This window comes from Globicephala melas, chromosome 5 (genome assembly GCF_963455315.2).
Source record: "Globicephala melas chromosome 5, mGloMel1.2, whole genome shotgun sequence".
NCBI lineage: Eukaryota > Metazoa > Chordata > Mammalia > Artiodactyla > Delphinidae > Globicephala > Globicephala melas.
The window spans coordinates 96,269,623-96,289,076 of NC_083318.1; the positions used below are offsets into that span (position 1 = coordinate 96,269,623).

General features: G+C 37.1%; 1 protein-coding gene and 1 long non-coding RNA gene across 3 annotated transcripts in view; one reads left to right on the plus strand and one right to left on the minus strand.

The window, feature by feature from the left end:
* The window catches only part of LOC115864371 (uncharacterized), a 311,733-nt gene extending 301,781 nt beyond the window's left edge, over positions 1-9,952 (plus strand). For both annotated transcript variants that reach the window (XR_009563861.1, XR_004043933.2), the window contains 2 exons: positions 7,383-7,453; positions 9,657-9,952. This is a non-coding gene — a long non-coding RNA (uncharacterized lncRNA). The remainder of the gene's footprint in view (positions 1-7,382; positions 7,454-9,656) is intronic.
* NAA11 (N-alpha-acetyltransferase 11, NatA catalytic subunit) lies at positions 4,309-5,014 on the minus strand. The gene is given in 2 exon segments (XM_030877973.1): positions 4,309-4,843; positions 4,845-5,014. Coding segments are annotated over 2 exon segments (690 nt in total). The 5' UTR covers positions 5,000-5,014.
* Positions 9,953-19,454: the final 9,502 nt, after the last annotated feature.

Here is a 19,454-nt window from a genome sequence, read left to right on the forward strand (position 1 = left end):
TTCCCCTTTTTTGTTATTAATCACCCACATATTTCTTGTCAGGAGTATCACTTTGATGGCATTCCTGCCTCAACTAGCATGTTTTGAACTGACCTGTCTTCATTGCTATGGCTCCCTAGGAACTCTGGTGTTGATGAGCGTTGATTCAGCTGAATGCTTTGACTTTCAGCTTGTCAGTGAAAGCTATTTTAATCATTAAGATGCATCTCCCTTCCAAGATTGCAAACTGTTGCTGCTCACATACAACATTCTATCATTTGATTAGTGTGGAGAAGAAAAGAGCCTAAATAGTTACTACAGATTATATTAAGAGCTAAAATTTACAGAATAAATAAGTGTGTGTGAGGTATTGTGCTAAGCAATTTACAGGCACTGTCCATTTAATGCTCACTCTGGTGGAGTCTCACCATCTGAGTTTGCACCCCTGTTCTCCATTCACTATCTGAATGACATGCAGTTCTCATCTGTAAGATGGAGTAATAGTACCTACTTCAGAGGGAAATTAGGAGGACTAAGTGAGACAATTCATACACAGTACCTAGAATAGTTCCTATGACATAGTGTTCTCATAGTGTTATTAGTGATTTTTATTAGCATTTTGTAGATGAAGACCTCCAATTTCCTTCACCAGCTGCCCTACTCACCATCACTTCTAAATCTTCTAACTTTAACTGTCTCTGGTGCCCAGACCCAAAAGAAGGTAAGGGAAAATGAAAAGTTATTTCTTTCAAGACTTTCTTCTCTAGGTAATTTAACTCCAGTTCCACATGAGGAATGCCACAATTGTGGCAAGATAATACTTTTGTAGTATTAACCTTTTTTTTTTTCCTCCCCCATTCTTTCTTTCTTCACAGTAGCCTTTTCCCATTCAGGCAGCTAGGTGTATGTCCTAGTAATACCCTATTGAATGGGATGGAGGTGAGGGATGGTAACTGAAGCCTTAGACAACCTGGGGGATTTCCAAGTAAAGGGGTCATTTCTTCCAGGCTTTAACAAGAGGTATAAAGGCGGCAAGGTGGCAGGATCCCAGTTTCCCATGCCGAGGTCTGTGCAAGAGTAGAAGACATATGTGTCATGTGACTAAGCAGACAGCCTTAGATAGCTGCACAGAGTTCCCTGTGCCATTTTATGGAGAGCGGGCAGCAGAGTAATCCCAAGCTCCTAGCTGGACATGCAAGGAGAATTTCTCATAGTCCAGAGCACCACTAGGATGGTTCCCATTGTTGCAGAAACTGAGCTGTGTGGTACCAGAACTCCTTCCTCTTCCTCCTGGGCGTACAGCTAAACTACATTACCTAGCCTCCCCTGCAGTTAGTAGGGAAAATAGGACTGACTTTCAAAACTTATGTGAACCTCTGTGTGTATTCTCTTCCCTTATCTGCAAGCTGGATGTATATGAACCAGTAGAGGACATATGATTCTAGAAAACAGCATTGAATCAGGGGTTAACCTGGGATCCATTAATCAAATTGAGGAGAACCATGAACTTGGATTTGGAACAAAAATAACTCTGTATCTTCCCTAACCTCTAACTGAAACTTAGCATTTCCTTCAATTATGAATGTAGGCCCCAATGAATAGTAATAGTTACAATACTTGTGACTTTATCACCAATACAATCACAGGTATTTTCATATTATATTACAGCTGTTGGAAGTATCTCAAAATACCATTTACACTCAATTTACACTCAGTTTGCTTTTAAGTAACAGTATTAGACCCACTGCTAGAGTTTTTTATTACATATGCTAATAAAAAGGCACATATATAACGTAAGTTTATTATAAAATAATTTGGTAACAGTGTTTCAATAAAATTGGTTTCCTTTGTGATCTCACAGATTTTCATGCCATTAAAACGATTTTCTGAGGAATCCTTAGGCTTCACCAGATTGCCAAGGAGGGCTAAGGAACAGATGCAGTCCTAAATGATTTCATGGAGGAGGGCCCTTCTTTTCCTCTCTCCTTCACATCCCCACCACACTGCTGACTCATATTGGACTGTGATGTGAGAAATTAGCTGCTATTGTATTAAGTTATTGAGGTTTGGAGGTTAGTTTTTAGGACAACTAGCCTAGACACACTAATACCCTTGCTACCAAAATGGCCCAAACATGGCAGAGAGCACCCGAGACCTGAAGAGGCCTCTGATTGGAAAGGACCCAGAAGGGACTCGTGAGGACCAAAGATTAGATGGAGCCAGTGAAGATGCCTCAGAGGGTACCAACATGGAAGGGCAGTTTTGCTGAGTACAAGGAACAACTCCTTCATCTTAGAAATAAAGTTCAATAACAGTAATATAACTGCCACACAATAATTTTCTTACTATTATTTTCTTTTCCCCTACTAGGGAGACAGTTATTTTTGTTTCTCGTATCAGATATTAAGTGCTTTTGAATTCATCAAATTATATATATAATATATAAAACTATATATATACAGTGTTAAAGCAATCTCCAATTATCTTCATTTTCTTAAAATCTTACTCAGGTAGAGTGTCACAACTGAAGAGAAGCCAATAACCACGAAGATAAGATGCTGTATAATGTAAACATCAGCCTGTCCTAATCACTGGCGTATACCAAGCGCCAAGCCTCGTGCCAGGCATATACACATTTTTATGAACGAGTAAATTAATCAAACAGCATTTATTTTAATTATATGCAGTGTGTGTTACTCATGACTGGACTTTGTTATGAGAAAGTCACTGCCTTTTTCATATGTAAGCGTAACGTGAGTAGGTTTGGAACTTAAAGCTTCTACACTGAGCCTAAGGGAAATTAAATAGTCTTTTAAAACTACTTTTCAGTGTCTGCTCAGTATTAGTATTAGGGTGTAGTCGGAAGAACCATAATTGTTTTTGTTCTTTGACTTTTCATGTTGATTTTCATACATTCAAGAGTGAAGAACAACATAATGAACCCCCCAAGTACCCATTACCCAACTTCAACAATTATACATGTTGTCATTCTTATTTTATCTATTCCCCCTGCCCCGACCTTTTTTTGCTGGAGTTTTTTTTTTTTTTTTTTTGCGGTACGCGGGCCTCTCACTGTTGTGGCCTCTCCCATTGCGGAGCACAGGCTCCGGACGCGCAGGCTCGGCGGCCATGGCTCACGGGCCCAGCCGCTCTGCGGCATGTGGGATCTTCCCGGACCGGGGCACGAACCCGTGTCCCCTGCATCGGCAGGCGGACTCTCAACCCCTGCGCCACCAGGGAAGCCCTGGAGTATTTTTTTTTTTTTTTTGGCTGGATTATTTTAAATTCTAGGCTTCATGTTCTTTCAACTCTAATTATGTCAATATATATCTCTAACAGATAAAAACTTTTTTCAACATAATACTACAATACCATTTAGCTTACTTAACAAAATTATTAACAATTCCTTAATAGCATATACAGTCCATGTTCAAATTTTGCCTGGTCATCTCAAAATGTCTTATATTTGGTTTGTTTAAGTCAAACAGTTTCCACAATGGTTATGTTTGGTCAACATATCTCTAAAGTTTAATAGGTAAATTCCTCCTCCCTCTTTAAAAAATGACATTTATTTGTTGAAGATACCAGGTCATTTGTTCTGTAGAAATTCTCTCATTCTGGATATGGCTGACTGTAGCTTAACATGTCCCTCTATTATTATTATCATTATTATTATTTTAATAAAAATGGTAGTTAGATCTAGGGCCTTGTTTGAATTCAAGATAAATTTTATACATACACACAAAATTTTCTTTTGGCAAGAATATTTCATAGGTGTCACTGTGCACTTCCTACTGCATTTGGAGGCACATAATATCTCTCTCCTTTATAGTGATGTTACACTTGACCAGTGACTTCAAGAGTTGCCAGTCTGATCCATCGTTGCAAACTGCTCCAGCTTTCACCTAATGATATTAGTCATTGACGACAATTGGCTAGATCTATTATTTCAAGAGTTGCAAAATGGCAATTTTATAATTCTGTCGTTCTTTCTGTCTTTATTAGCTGTCATTCTATAAAGAAGAAATTTCTTTCATTGACTAAGTGGATACCCTGAAATACAATTCATACTGAAAAGGCAGGATAAATACTTGTTTCTTTTACTGAATTTAATCTACTTTCAGCATGGAGTCCTATTAACTTCCAATAGTGAGCAATGAGTTTCCCCCAGCCCACTCTACACCCCTCCCCAAGGTCAACATGTGGCTTTCACAGTGAAACCCATCAGGGCTAGAATGGGATGGGACTGGGCTGACCCTGGTATGGTCCAGGAATTTAGGGGAGATAGGCAGTGGTCAGGGAAGAGAGAATACGTACCTTAAGCAGGCTTTAGGAGGTGGAGTGTGAGTCTTCTGAGCTGTCCTGGGCACGGGGGCTTTCCGTGGATTCGCTGGATTCCTTGCTGTCACTGCCACTATCATCAGCAGACGGGTTCTTCTATTGACAGGCCTCTTCGGAACCAGGAAGTGTGCTGCCCTGGACCTCCTGGTTCTCCCTGGAGCCCAGCACAACATACCTGCCCTTCTCCTTCAGCTCCAGCTACCTCCTCAGCTCATCTGCCATCTGTGGCAGACCCGGCTTCATAGCATAAGCATCTTCTCCATCTGCAGAGTATTTGGTTTCCACCTCACTAACGTGAAGGTTGAGAGCATTAGAATGGAGGTGCAAGGCTGCCCAGTTACTCTTCCTGACATGCAGGGACACATACTTGTCATTAAAGTTCTCCATCATGGCCCGGGAGGCCTGGTCCATCAGCTTCTGGGCCAGGCCGAGGCGCCGGTGTGAACGCTTCACAGCCAGGGAGGTGATATGTCCATGGGGGACATCATCTGGGTCCTCCTCCATTTTGGCCAGACGTAGCCCACGATCTTCCGTCTTCATCCTCAGCGATGTAAGAGAGATGGGGTCAGGAAAGGCCATGGTAGAAATAGTATTTCATCTGGTAGTTCTCCGGAGGGCAAAGGAGGTTGCAGGGCTGCAGGTTCACCAGGTCGTCTGGCCAAGCACTGCGGATGTTCATAATGGTGGCAGGTAGCGAGCCGGCTCTGAGTGCGGAGACTGGGAGAGAGGGTACCGCCAAGCACAAGGGACACTGTTTGCCTCGGGGGCTTGAGTCCAGGGGAGACGAAGCTGCGAGGCCGGAGGGCACGGAAGCTGGATGGCGGGAAGGCAAGATAACCAGCAGACAGAAGGGGCGGTGCTAAGATATGGCTTACGGAAGTGTCCACCTAGTCCCAGCCAATGAGGTTTTCACTTGATTGTGCATGTGCGCGCGCATGGCTGAAGGGGTGGGACAGTGGAGTTCATTATGCTCTCAATGGTTTTAATACAATGTTTGATCCATTGTTGTCATTATTCTTTTATTTGTTTCAATTGTAACTTTTTAATTTGGATACATCTGTATAAATGTTCACGAACTGTATAAACCCATGTCACCAGAGTTTAGAGCAAGAACTAGAACACTGCGAGGACCCCAGAAACCCCCCTTGATGCCCCCTTGCAGTCCTCCTTGCCCCGTGTCCCAAGAGTAACTGTGACCTAGATTTCTAACAGTCTTTATATACATGGAATCATAATGCATACACTGTTTTTGTGTCTTTTTTTTTTTCCACTCGATACTTGTTTCAGCTACCTTGTTGTGTATAGTTGGGAATTCTTTATACTCTTTCCTGTTTGATATTCCATTGCCTAAACATATCACAACTTATTCACCCATTCGACTGTTGTTGGCCATTTGTATTATTTTAAATTTAGGAATAGTAGGAATAGTGTAGCAAAACGTTCTGGAGCATGTTTTTGTTGACCCATGCATATTTATCTAGGATTAGAATTACTGAGTCAAAGCATAACGTCATATTCAACTTTTATGTAAATACTGCCAAGCTATTTTCCAAAATGGTTATTGCACATTTTCATCAACATTTGGTATTTCTCATCTTTTTCATTTTAGCCAAGGTGGGGAGGTGGGGGAGAATGGTAGTATTATATTGTGGTTTTATTTTGCATGTCTCTAATGAAGTTGAGCACCTTTTTTACATGCTTATTAGCCATTCTAAATTCTTTTTTTATGAAGTGGTTGTTCAAGTCTTTTGTTCATTTTTCTGTTGGGTTGTGTGTATTTTTCTCATTGATATTTAAGAGTTTTTAAAATATATATATTCTGAATATGACTCCTCTGTCAGATATATTTATAGTGAATAGCATCTTCCCTTACTGGTTGATTTTTTATTCTTTTAATGGTTATTTCTGACACCAAGTGGGAATTTTAACATAGTCCAATTGTCTGCCTTTTTACATTTCATGGTTAATGCTTTTTTGTGTCCTGTTCAAGAAATCTTTGCTAACTCCAGGGTCACAGAGACATTTTTCTATGTTTTCTCCGGAAACCTTTAATGTTTTACATTTTATGTTTACATATGCAATCTGTTGGAATTTATTTTTGTGTATGTTGTGAGGTAGAGGTTCAGCTGTTTTTCTTCCATGGATATTCTAACCATCTAGCACCATTTATTGAAAAAAAACACTTTTCCTCCACTGTATTGCATTCTTGCCTTTGTCATAAATCCTAAATTGCATTTCTAGATACACTGTAAAAATTTTATACCACCTTGATATAGCAAGATATGTGGTATTTCTTTAATAGTGCAAAGAAGTCATATTTTATTAGTACCACTTGCATGTAACCTGACTGTAAGCCTTAGAATTATCTGTGTATCTTATACAGTCTTCCTTTCCCATTTCCTGTCATATCATTACCTGGAAACTCACACACCAAAATTAACTGTTGTAATTAGATAGTCTCTTTTCTTGTATCATTAGCTAGGTCATGGTTATACTCTAACTCATGTAGAAAATGTGTGCAGCATTCTTTCCAATAAGGGTACACACTTATTTACTAGGTGAAGTAGTCTACAGCCATGTGATTTGTGTAACATAGCTTGAAAAGCCACTATTTTTTGTTGTAATTTAACACTTAGTTGTGTTTTCATTAATAAGTTTTTAAGATAAGACTTTATATCCTTGATGTTTTGATTGACTCTATACATTGAAAAAGTTATCTCCCAGTATTATTTCCATTCAGAAATTTCTGTTTTATGTTAAACGTCACTCCATGGGCAAGGATATATGTTTTGAGATGACATGGCTCTAAAAGCTTAATCCAGAAAGTCATTTGGTTCTTCTATTATAGGTTCTTCTTTAAAAAGCATGGACTATCAGCATTTGATTTCATTGTGGTCTTCTATAGAACAGTGTATCTTTACTGGACTTCCTAAAGTGTAGGCTTGACAAATGAGGCAGGTGTGACAAAATAGACCAACTTAGAAAAACTCAAAGCTCACATATCAATTATGTATCTGTCATTTATGTTGTCATCACTTTTGTTTACCTTTTTCATTCCATAGGCCATGAAAGAAAGATGAAGAAGATCCTTGGGCCTGTACAAATTTGGGAAAAAGAGTCACCCTATTAGTCAGTAAGTTTTGTTTGTTTGATTCTGTTTAATCCTGAATCTGAGGACTAATCTTAGAGTAAGGCAAAACAGAAAGAGTTTTCAGAGGCACCTAGTTGGACCCAGAAAGAGAAAATGGCAGTTACTTTGGCTGTAGTGGGAGCCAAAGCATTTCCATGTCTTAAGTCTTTTAGAGAGCAAAACACTTCATGACAGCTATATGATAATGTATAAGAGATCATCAATGAATGAACAAATAAACATTTTTTATACCTACTGAGGTGATGAACTCTCATTGTTTCCTGCATTGTCCATAGTCATAAATAAGACCAAAAATTATACATTCAATCATGTGGGTAAACAAGAATAGACAACAAAGAAGAATTTTCTACGTTCTCATGTTGCTGCATATTCCAAACCCACCTTTCTTCTGTCCACCAACAGAGCAAATCTACATAAAATATGAGGTCAATAATTTTGAAAAAAAAAAGTTTTTGAAGTTAATACTGGATTTGAACAGTGGGCAGAGTCTGTAAGACAGTTATGAAACTTCCCTCGCATTGAAATGGGAGCAAACAGGATGGGTTTAATATGAGCCCAGCCTTCTCTGTTTGCAGAGAAGAATAAAATTGCATATTTTGTTAGGCTAATATTAGAATGTGATTGTGTCTTTAGGAGTGCTGTGACTGTGTGGGGAATAGCTATAGTCAGAGAGGTCAGGGCAGAACTGACTCATACTAAGGAGTGGGCCATTCTCTGTTTTCATGAATCTGTGTTCACACCTAAAATAGTTTCTTTTTCCTCACAATGTAAAAATATATAGGCTTATCATTACCAAGAAGATGTAGAGCTAGGGTTCTCTACAAGGTTTGTTTAAAGAAGAAAAGAAGACTATTTGGCTTCTTGTGACAAAGGTCATGATTCTGGGATGTTCGTTTAAATTGGTTGCAATAGAAGCTTTGAATTAGGAACATATCCAATATGCTATGTAAGTTGTAGCTAGCTAAGCCCAAGAGGGTGGACATTTGTGAAATTTAAGTGGACCTTGGGACCCTGAGACTGGTTTTTATCCTAGAAGATGACCTCACTTTTATTGGTATAGGTATGTAATGTCCCAAGTAATGAATCTGAGACAGGCATCACCATATATATATTTTTAGAAGCTTTGTAACATATGGTCTACACAAGTTGTAAGATTTAGGTATCTCATCTTTCAGTGAAGGAGTGGCTAACAGAAGGTCATCAACATCTTGGATAAGGGCAGAGTTTCCAATATATAAAATGTTATCTAAATCCCTTTCCAAATGTGGGAGTTCAAAGAAAATCTTTCAATATAGTCTCAAGGAATTTGGGTCAATGTGAATTGCAGGTCTATATGGCTCTTGGGTTGTACTGGAAAAGAAAACAAATTAGAACAAAGATCCACTACTATAAAATATTCAGTAGTATATATCAAGCAGGATTAGGATAGCAAGGGGACAGTATTGGGAATGACAGAAAAAGAAGGTAACACCATAGCATGCAATGCTGGAAGATCTTTAAAATTAAGAATATCTCTGCTAGGTTTCCTGCAATGTCTAGTGGATAGAAATGTGAGGGATTCTTTTTAAACATGTTCTTGAAGTAAGCGGATGATTCAGCATTGTAATTGATTCAGAATGTGATATGTAAGCAATGCTTGTAATGATCATTGTGTGTATGGGAGAAGAGCCTGGGAAGGCTTCAGAGAAACAAAGCATTTGCTTTGATTCTTCCTTATCTTTTCAGATTTGGTTCAAATATCCTCTTTTTATGTAGTCTTTTTTGGCTCCTATCCCCTTGGAAAAATGAATTACTTTCTTATTCGTGTGCTCCTCTCAATCATATCTATGTTTTATGTGTTTCATTTACTTTATTCTTCATTCCTATCTTCTTTGGTTCTTGAGGATATGACCCTGTCTTATGAAAATAGTTTTTTCCCCTAAGGACTAGCAAATTGTATGCCTCATAGTAGGACTTGAATGGATGCTTATATAATGGATATGTAATTAGAGGTGTAAATATATTAAGACAGGCTAAGCAAATCCTTTCTTTATGAAGTCCAAATAAATTGTATGATTATAGTACATATTTTTATGTAATGATATCCATTATTGTTGCTAAAGTATGTAATGAGAAAATATGATGGTACTTATGCTGCCATCACTTTCTTTTTTTTTTTTTTTTTTTTTTTTTTTGCGGTACGCAGGCCTCTCACTGCTGTGGCCTCTCCCGTTGCGGAGCACAGGCTCCGGACGCGCAGGCTCAGCAGCCATGGCTCACAGGCCCAGCCACTCCGCGGCGTGTGGGATCCTCCCGGACCGTGGCACAAACCCGCGTCCTCTGCGTCGGCAGGCGGACTCCCAACCACTGCGCCACCAGGGAAGCCCCTATGCTGCATCACTTTCTATACTTAACATTATTTTCCCTAACCAACGACATTATGTACCAAGTGCTATAATGTCTAGGCTACTCAGAGATGTGCAGATCATTTTCATTAAATAAAAGAAAAGTAAATTGAACATAATTTAGCAATCAGTTTACAGCTCTAGATTTCTCCTTTATGCCTGGGAAGTGAGTTGGTCATTGTCTATTGTACTAATATTCATTTTCAACTCCTCACCCATAAACTATGTGTCTCAGACTTACTTTCCAACTAGCTTCCAGGTAGATTTGCTCCATAGGAGGCCCGGGAGGGGGTAGGGGAAGGGAGATGGGAGACAGGAAGAATGGGAGAAGCCAGGGTATTTCTCCCCTACTAGCTTATCCTTAGGTGGCATCTTCCTGCAGTGGCTGGTTTCCACTGTGCTTTTAGCTCCCCACTAGACAGCCTCTGCTTTCCCACCCGGTAATCATGGCTTCTAGTCTCTGGTAATAAGACTTTCTCCTTTGTCCCTCTAGCCCTAGAAGTGGTAGTGGTTTCTTGCCATTGCTAATCTTTTGGTTGCTTCACCATCCCCTGTTGGCTTCTCAGCTCTTCCATCAGTCATTACCCATGTATTAAATTTCCTCAGTTTAAATTACCTGGAGGGGTTGGCTAGCTGGTCCCTGACTGATAGAAATTATAGTAATTGACTATGTTTTTATTGTAAATTAAAATTTTATGTTATTTTTCTCAGTCTGACATACAGAACCTAAATACTGCAGCCACTAGAATGATAATAAGACAAAATATTCAGAGACAGTCATGGATTCACTGTTCTCAGGTATGAGAAGGGAAGACCTCTTTAGACTAATTGAATTCCTGCTGGCAGAGGTACCAGAAACCTGTTCCATCAGTTCCATATTATTACCATGTAAGTGTCCCAGTTGTTTCTAAGTACCAATAGGAAGTCAAGCACTGTAAGGGTTTTGGAGATTGTCAGAAGTCACTTGTAGTTAGTATTGTGTCAGAAGCAACTTGTATGCAAGCTCCTAAACATCATTGCATGGAAATAGAAGTAGGAGTGAAGATGGCAATAGAGAAGGACGCTAGCTGATTCATCCGAAGAGAAGAGCTCTTTAAGAAATCATGCTGGGCGTAGTGAAAAGAAGTTTGACTTCCATTCTTGCTTCAAATATTTATTTAGCTGTGATCTTGGGCAGACCACTTATCTTTTGGGGGATTTTTCTTTTCTCCTCTAGAGGATAGAAATCTAAATATTAACCCTGCTACTTTGTTTTGAGAATGAAATGGGATAATGTATATAAGAGCTTCATGCAAAGGACTATTATTATTATCAAATATAAATTTTTTTAATGGAAGAAGTTATCTTGAAGTCCTGAAAGTGCTAACTGATAAATATACTTGATGAGAACAAAAATTGGGGGCAAGGTGAAGGAAATACAGCAGACACAGAATGGCAGACATTATGAATAGGTTTCAAAATAATTAGATTAAGAAAAGTAGTACTGGAATGACAAAAAAGCAAGGGAACAATAGTCTCTAGGTTTTGAAAGACCACAAGAGGAAAAACTAATTTATCTCACATTTTCCCATTTAAATCTTGTCATTTATTCCATTGTTAGTTACAGAATCAGCCTTTTTAAAAACCTCACTGACATATTTTATTCCATGATCTCTTTGGAGCATTGGATGCAACCAAATGCTCTCATCGTATTATGAAGTAAGAAGTAGAGTGATTAAGTGAGAGAAATAAAGCTACTTGAGAAATTAGTCATGGAATTTTAGAGAAAACTGAGGATGCCAAATTCCTACATAAATTGCTTTTGGTTTCCTGGTATGCAACTAGTTGCCAACATTTATAAATGCTGTTGCTTTATAATCTCCATGCTGCATGGTCCTGTCACTTTGAAAGTAGCTGATTTATTTATTATTTTGTGTGTGTGCGCGCGCAGAATTCAGCCGCTTAAAGAGTGACTTCTTTCTCAAACTCAAGAAAATAAAACTTTTCAATAATTGTCTATGGGGAAAAATCACTTTTGCTTTTCTAGTGTTTCTTTCAAAAAGAAATTTCATTTAACAACCATGCCAAATGTAGTTTTATCGTTGGGTTGAACCACATGATATCTTGAATCTTTTCTAGTTCTAAAGTTCTGTGACTGTTAGTCTAGCACAGATGAATTTGGCTGTTGTTGGAGTGGGCTGGTGGGAATCAAAGAGGAGAGGGATGATGTGGTGGCATGATACTGTGATATTAAATTGAAATTCACTAAATGAAAATCATTTCTTCTAACCTAACAGCAATAATTATTAAAATGTTTGCACCAAAAGGGGAAAACTGGTGGATTCTCTTTTCCTCAGTGTTAGTGAAAAGTCTTAGTAGCAAACAATTTGCTATCTTTCTCAAGCCACAACAGTAACGTATAAACAGTACCACCCTGTTTACAACCATTTCTGTAGCTCTAGGTTACAATTAATTCGCAAAGTAGAATGTGTTAGAAGTGTCCAATAATTTAGGGATACACAGTGATTCTAACTGATTATGAGAATTAACACTTTGTGAAACCTGATTTAACATCAATTTGTTATAAGTGATGAGTGTGCAAGAGACATGGGTACATCTGTACAAAGTCTTACTGCAAAGTGTAGTTCCCGTCATAGCTCTAGGTCAAATAATTGGCTTTAGCTACTGTGGTCATCAAATTCAGGACTAGCTTTGGAGAAGCATAATTAGATTTGGAAAAACTAGTGTAAAAACAGAGAACTGACTTACTTTCTAATATTTCATCCGGAAAAGTCATGAGTTCAGGTTTGATGGAGTTTCTCAGGACTCTTAGTACAGTAATTTCGCGGATTCACCATTCAAGATGTGTAATCAGAACAGCTTCATGTTATGAACATAGGTTGTGTGTTTCAACTGGATAAATAATTCATCCACAGTCAAGCTGTAAGTTAAACACTGGTTTATGATTCACTTTTAATTAATTCAAGAAATGTGAAGCATATTTAAAATTTTTCTCTCCCTCAATTTTCTGCCTCTGTGTCTTTCTCTCTCACTGTTATTAGCACTTGGGTTTTCTCTCGGCTTCACTTCCCCAACACAGCACAGATTGAACATGCAAAGCACACAACACAGAAGAAAGACGACACCTGGGTCACTAGTCTCCTGGCTCACTTTGCTAATCTGCCTCAACTGCCATCACTAATTAGGTTGAAGAGATGACTACAACCATGGCTGTTACTGCTGTTGCTGTATTTAAATGCAGTTGGAGAGCCATACATAATTTTTTTTCCACTTGATGAACTTATTATTCAATTTCTAATCTAGGAAGACAAGAGATTAACTTTCTAGAATTTGGGGACCTTTTTACAGGATTATGTCCTCATAATGGTGAAATACATCTTCCTTTATAAAAGAGTGTTTATAACATATCTGCAGAGTTTGGTAGATAGTAAAATAAACACTCATGTACTCACCGCTGAACCTAAGAAATAGGCTAACGCCAATACCTTTGAAACCACTTTTATAACCCTCTCAAATATCTTTCTCCCCCAGAGGTGATCTCAACCTTGACTTGTACAATATTAACCATTCCTCATCAATATCTGTCCTTAAATGACCTATTATTTGACTTTTCCTATTTTAATAATTATATAAGTAAAGTCATAGTGTGTATACTTGCGATTTGCAATTTTTTTGCTCAACAAGCTTTTGAGACTCATCCATGTTGGTATATTTTATTTAATTTTATCATAGTCTAGTGTAACATTGCATGACTACAAAGAATTAATTTATTAATTCATTTGCCACCCATGGAGATTTGGGTTATTTCAAGGTTTTTTGTTGTTTTTTGCTATTACAAATGGTGTTATTTTTCTATTGCTGCATGGCAAATGACCACAAACTCAAAGACTTAAAACAGCACAAATTTGTTATAGTTTTGTGGGTCTGGAGTCTCGGTGTAGCCTGGCTCAGCTCGTTTTCTTAGGATCTCTTAAAGCAAAAATAAAGATGTTGGTCAGGGCTGCAGTCGCCTCAGAGGCCCAGTGCAGTCGCCTCAGAGGCCCACTGCAAAAATAAAGATGTTGGTCAGGGCTGCAGTCGCCTCAGAGGTCCTCTCCCAAGTTTAGTTCAGTTGTTGGTAGAATTTAGTCGTTTGTAGTTGTTAGACCGAGGTCTCCAATTCCTTGCTGTCTGTCAACTGCAGACCTTTCTCAGCTTCAGGGTCCACCCACCTTTCCCTGGCATGTGAACTGCTGCACAACATGGCATTTTGCTTATTCAGGGCCAGCAAAAGTAATATCTTTAGTTTTGAGTCTTCTCTACCTCTTTTCAAGGCTCCCTGATTAGGTCAGGCCCACTGAGAGTGACATTCATTTGGATTAACTCAAAGTCAACTAATCAGAGACCTTAATTACTTCTGTGAAATCCACTCTGTCATATAATGTAACAATCATGGAGGTTATATCTCATCATATTCACAAGTTCTGCTCACACTTAAGGTGAGGGCATTATACAGGATACCAGAGAGTGGAAATCTTGGGGGCCATTTTAGAATTCTGCCTACCACATAAACAATTCCATAAATGAATAATCTTGAATATGTCTCTTGTTTATTTTCTTGTAATTGTAGAAGTTCTTTATATGTTTTCTAACTCTTCTGAGTTTGGCTGAATTGTTTCAAAATGGTTTTAATCTATGCAGCCACCATTAAGAGAGTTTCTCTTCTATGCATGTTCAGTAACAATTAGAATTTATATTTCAATTAATTTTTATAATTTTCTTTATTAAAGTCTTGTCCATCATTTATTAGACTTATTCCTAGATCACTCATATTATAATTTTTAAATTACATTTACTAAATCTTTCTTGTTAAAAACTTTTATGTATTAATCATATTCAGTGAACTCACTAGATTATCTTATTGTTTTAGTAATTTGTAGGTTTTAAAAAATTTTCTATGTGGACAAATGTGTCATTTAACTAATAATGACAACTTTTCCCCCTTTTTAATCCTTCTGTTTTGTACTGCCTTTTTATGTCTTATTGAGCTGGGTAGGTCCTCCATATGATGTTGAATAGAAGAAATAATAAGCATTATCTTTTCTTTATGATTTTAGAAGTAAAGCTTTTAATGCTTAGCCATTGAATATGATGCTTACTATATGTTTTGGGTGGATGTCCTTGTCCTTGTCTTCACAAATTGATGTAAAATTTCAACGGTATTCTAACAAAACCTCAATAGGGACTTTGAGGAATTTGACAAGATGATTGTTAAATGTATATGAACGATGAAAAGATTCAGAATAACCAAGATGCCACTGAAGAAAAAGAAAAAATATGTGGGGACGTGACCTACTAGATACCAAAACTACTTATCAGAGATAAAGAGGGTCATTTCATGATGATAAAAGATCAATTCATCAACAGGATAGAACAATTTCCAAAGGTTTATGCAACTAATAACAGAGCTTCAAAATACATGAAGCAAAAACTGATAGAACAGAAATAGTTCTCAATTATAGCTGAAGATTTCACTGTCTTGCTCTAGTAACTGATAAAACATATAGACAGAAACTCACTAAATATATAGAACACTTGAACAGCACTATCAACCAACTCTATCTAATTGAACTAATGGCATAATTTATCCCCAAATAGCAGAATCTATAGTGCACATGGTACAGTTACCAAAATAAACCATATTCTGGTTCATAAAACAACTCAATACATTTAAGAATATTTAAATTATACAATTCCATTTCTGACCACAATGGAATTAAGTCAGAAATAAATAACAAAAGATACTGGAAAATAACCAAATATTTGGAAACTATACAGCATATTTCTAAATATCTTATGGGTCAAAGAAGAAATTGCAAGGGCAATTGGGCAGTATTTTGAATTGAATGTATTTAATACTTAAAAAAGAGAGATGTCAATGGTATTTCTAATGTCATCATTGTTAGATTGGGTGGTGGGTTCACAACTGTTTGCTTGTTATTATTCTTTAAGGCTTTAATATATGTTACATATATACTTCAGTTTATTAAAAATATACAATTAAAAGATAAATGTAAAATTGTCTGAAATAAACATGTGGAAGATGCTCTGAAGAAAGACCGTATAGGCATAATCCAAAGTAGATTGGGGCTAAATATACCCATATGATAAATTTCAAACTTTAAATAATAAAGGACATTAAATCTCAGGCTACATTACATAAAGTCACTTGGTTAATTGTTGCTATTTTTACTTCTAAAAACATGTGACCTTGAATAACACTTAAGAACATACCACATCCCATGCTTGTTGCAAGTTCAGGTTCTCTGCAGTCTTTGTCAAAGAATAGAAAAGGAACATATGTGCTCCGTGCAGTTGCTTGTATCATTAGGAAAAAAAAAAAAAAAATCCACAGCATCTGCAATTCCTTGTTTAATTAGATCCTGAAGCAATTACTGCAGCTGAGCCACTTATTGCTTCTGTAAACCAGAGGCAATAGAGGGAAGATGATTTTCCTAACGTCACTTTTGAAAGGGGAACATCATGGTAACAGCATAGGTGGGAGAACCCAGAGTGAAGAACTTAGACTGACCTCTGATGTAATGGAAACAACTAAAAAGAGGCAGCATGTTCAACATCTGGTAGCAAGGCATATGAAGTGGGGACAAAAACTGCGATGTAAAAGCAGGAAAAACTGAGATTTTACTAGAGTCAGCAACCAAAGGATAACTATCAGTAAAATGTCAGCTCCTAATTCAGTTTTTATCGTAATATAATGAGTAAATACTTTCCTTCTTAAATCATATTTTAATTTAATATGAGATATTTTTTGGAATTGTGTGTATAAAGAATTTTCCTGAGATATGCTCCTCAACACAAGCGCAGATTGAACCATTGTTAATTTATTAGATTTTTCTTTGAAGTTAATGGTTACATGATTTTTTATTGGTAATTTTTAATTATTTTTGGATAAAAAATATAGTCTTCATATAGCTGTAATTCCCCCAGACAAATATTTACCATAACAAAATATTTGCTGCCCCAAATCATTATATGTGTTTTCCTAGTCCTTGAAGATTAAAGTGTAAATAATCCTTCCTTCCCAATATTGATAAACTTGTTTTTAGATTCAAAACTTGCTTTTAAAAAACGATTGTGTCATAAAGGTTGCATAGAATATTTTTACTATTGGCTATAAGATATATCTTTAAAAACTTTTAATATTCACGGTACCTCAGAAAAATGACATTTTCATAACACTAAATGGGACCAGAAAAGCGTGTCAGATTTATAAAACTGTTTATTCCTACAAAACTATAAGAGTGGAAGACTTTTAAAGAGGGCTGGCATGAGGCACTTCATTATTTTGAATGCCCGATTAATGTTCATAGTTTTCCGTTGCTCCCTTTTATGTGGAGGTTGGTCTGAAATGCAGTATATTATGCAATGGTTTTGTCATGTATCAGGGATGATATTAACAGTCTAATGCTAAACAGGTTCTGAGGAAATGAAGAGGGAAAAAAATGACTTACTATATTTACCCTGAAACAAGATTCAATCTGCCACAGTGTTTAATGCTATATTTTTCATTATCTCACAAGCATATGTTGAAACCGCTACAGATGATGAAGTTAGCTGCTGGGCAGAGTTATCATCAATGCTTTCCATCTTTATTTTAATAAGAGGAACGAGCAAATTGTTTGTGACCTTTGTCAAGGGCTTCCTGGAAGACAGGAAACCTAACCACAAAATCACTAGCCTGGAGCCCTACTGAATATTCAAAACCACCATTCCTAGAATAAAATGTCTTACAACAAAGCTATTGTTTCTGATAGACTCTTGTCTTGAACAAAAGGTCCAGCTAAAGGTAAAATATATTTTCTTTTTTTTCTTTAAAAATATTACATGTGTAATATTTGTTAGTGGTTGTATTGGGTCTGTAAGGAAAACACATTTCCCTAAGGTCAATGGATCCTTAAAATTAACAATGCCTGCTACCACTCAAGACACTGGAATCTTAGCTAACCCTGACACATTTTAAAAATCGAGCCTCCTGGGTTAGATGGAATCACCCTATCTAAATAGCAATACATAGTAGCATCTATTGAGTGCTTACCACTGTCGCTGTGCTAAGCTCTTTACTTGGTTATCTCATATAATCCTTACTCTGGAGATAAATCCTGTGATTATCTCTGTTTTATAGATTGGTAAACTGGACAGAGAAAGACCAAGTAATTTGCCTAAGGTTACCCAGTCAGTGTTGGAGCTCAGATAATGAAGCTCAGACCCAGCTCATCTGATTCTGGGTGCCTCATTACTGCACTATACTGAAGGAATCTGGATTTCCCAAATTGCTGTCTTTTGGGATGATCTTAGTTATTATATAAATGATATATATGGTATTTCTGTCAATTAAAGGATAAAAGTCTTTGGCTTCTGTGGCGCACACTCAGTTATCCCACTAAATTTGTAAGAACAATGGATAGCCTATGTTTCCCTGTAGGAGGATTGCATTTCCATCCTAGAATTATCATAACCCACCTCTATCTTGAAAATATTTTAGACATGTATTTGGTACTACCTGGAGAACAATATATTAGATGACAGTCACTTTACTGCTATGGAGTAAATGTCTCCCCACAAAACCCTAACCCCCAGTATGATGGTATTTGGAGGTGAGGCCTTTGGGAAGTAACTAGGTTTGATGAGAGAGTGAGGGTAGAATCCTCATGATGGAATTAGTGTCCTTATAAGAAGAGAGCAGAGAAACCTCTCTCTCTCTCTCTCTCTCTCTCTCTCTCTCTCTCTCTCTCTCTCTCTCCCATGTGAGGACACAGTGAGAAGGCAGCTCTCCACAAACCAAAAAGATGACCCTCCCAGATACTGAATCTGCTGACACATTGATTTTAGACTTCTCAGCCTCCAGAACTGTGAGAAATGTTTGTTGTTTGAGCCACCCATCCTATGTTATTCTGTTATAGCAGCCTGAACGGAATAAAACAGATGTCATTCACTTTATTATCATTACACAAGCAAGAAAGTCTAAGCTAATATAAGCAGGTGTATGCAAGTTATCACGAAGAACTCTGAACTAGGAGTCCAAGGACATGGCTTGGTTTCTTCTTTCATTGAATAGTCACGTATTGCTCACTCAATCTCCTTATGAATTGATTTCTTAAAAACAAAAAAGAACATCACTTTTCATTTAAAAATAAAACATAGTAATTTCTTTTTTTAAATATTCACAAAAAATATCCTTTTTAAATGCACTATAAATATACTTTTTAAATGCACTTCCATATCACTATTTCATAGAAACTCCACTCTCTCATTATTAAATAGATATTTCAAGAGTTATATTATGAACCAGTACATTGAATTTGCCCAAACTAAATGACTAAAGCCCCTGACACTGAATTTCAATCATATAATTTTATGTATGTGCATCTGTTAGTTGAAAAATTGGATATACACTGTCAAAATTTTTTAAACTGAAAGCTGTTTTGTAACATATTTTAAATGGAAAAATGGAATAGTGTTATTCTCTTAGCTTGTTTCATTCTTGTTTGTTTTTTTGTGTTTTTTTTTAGATTCAGCAAAGAATTCTTGTCACCACATTA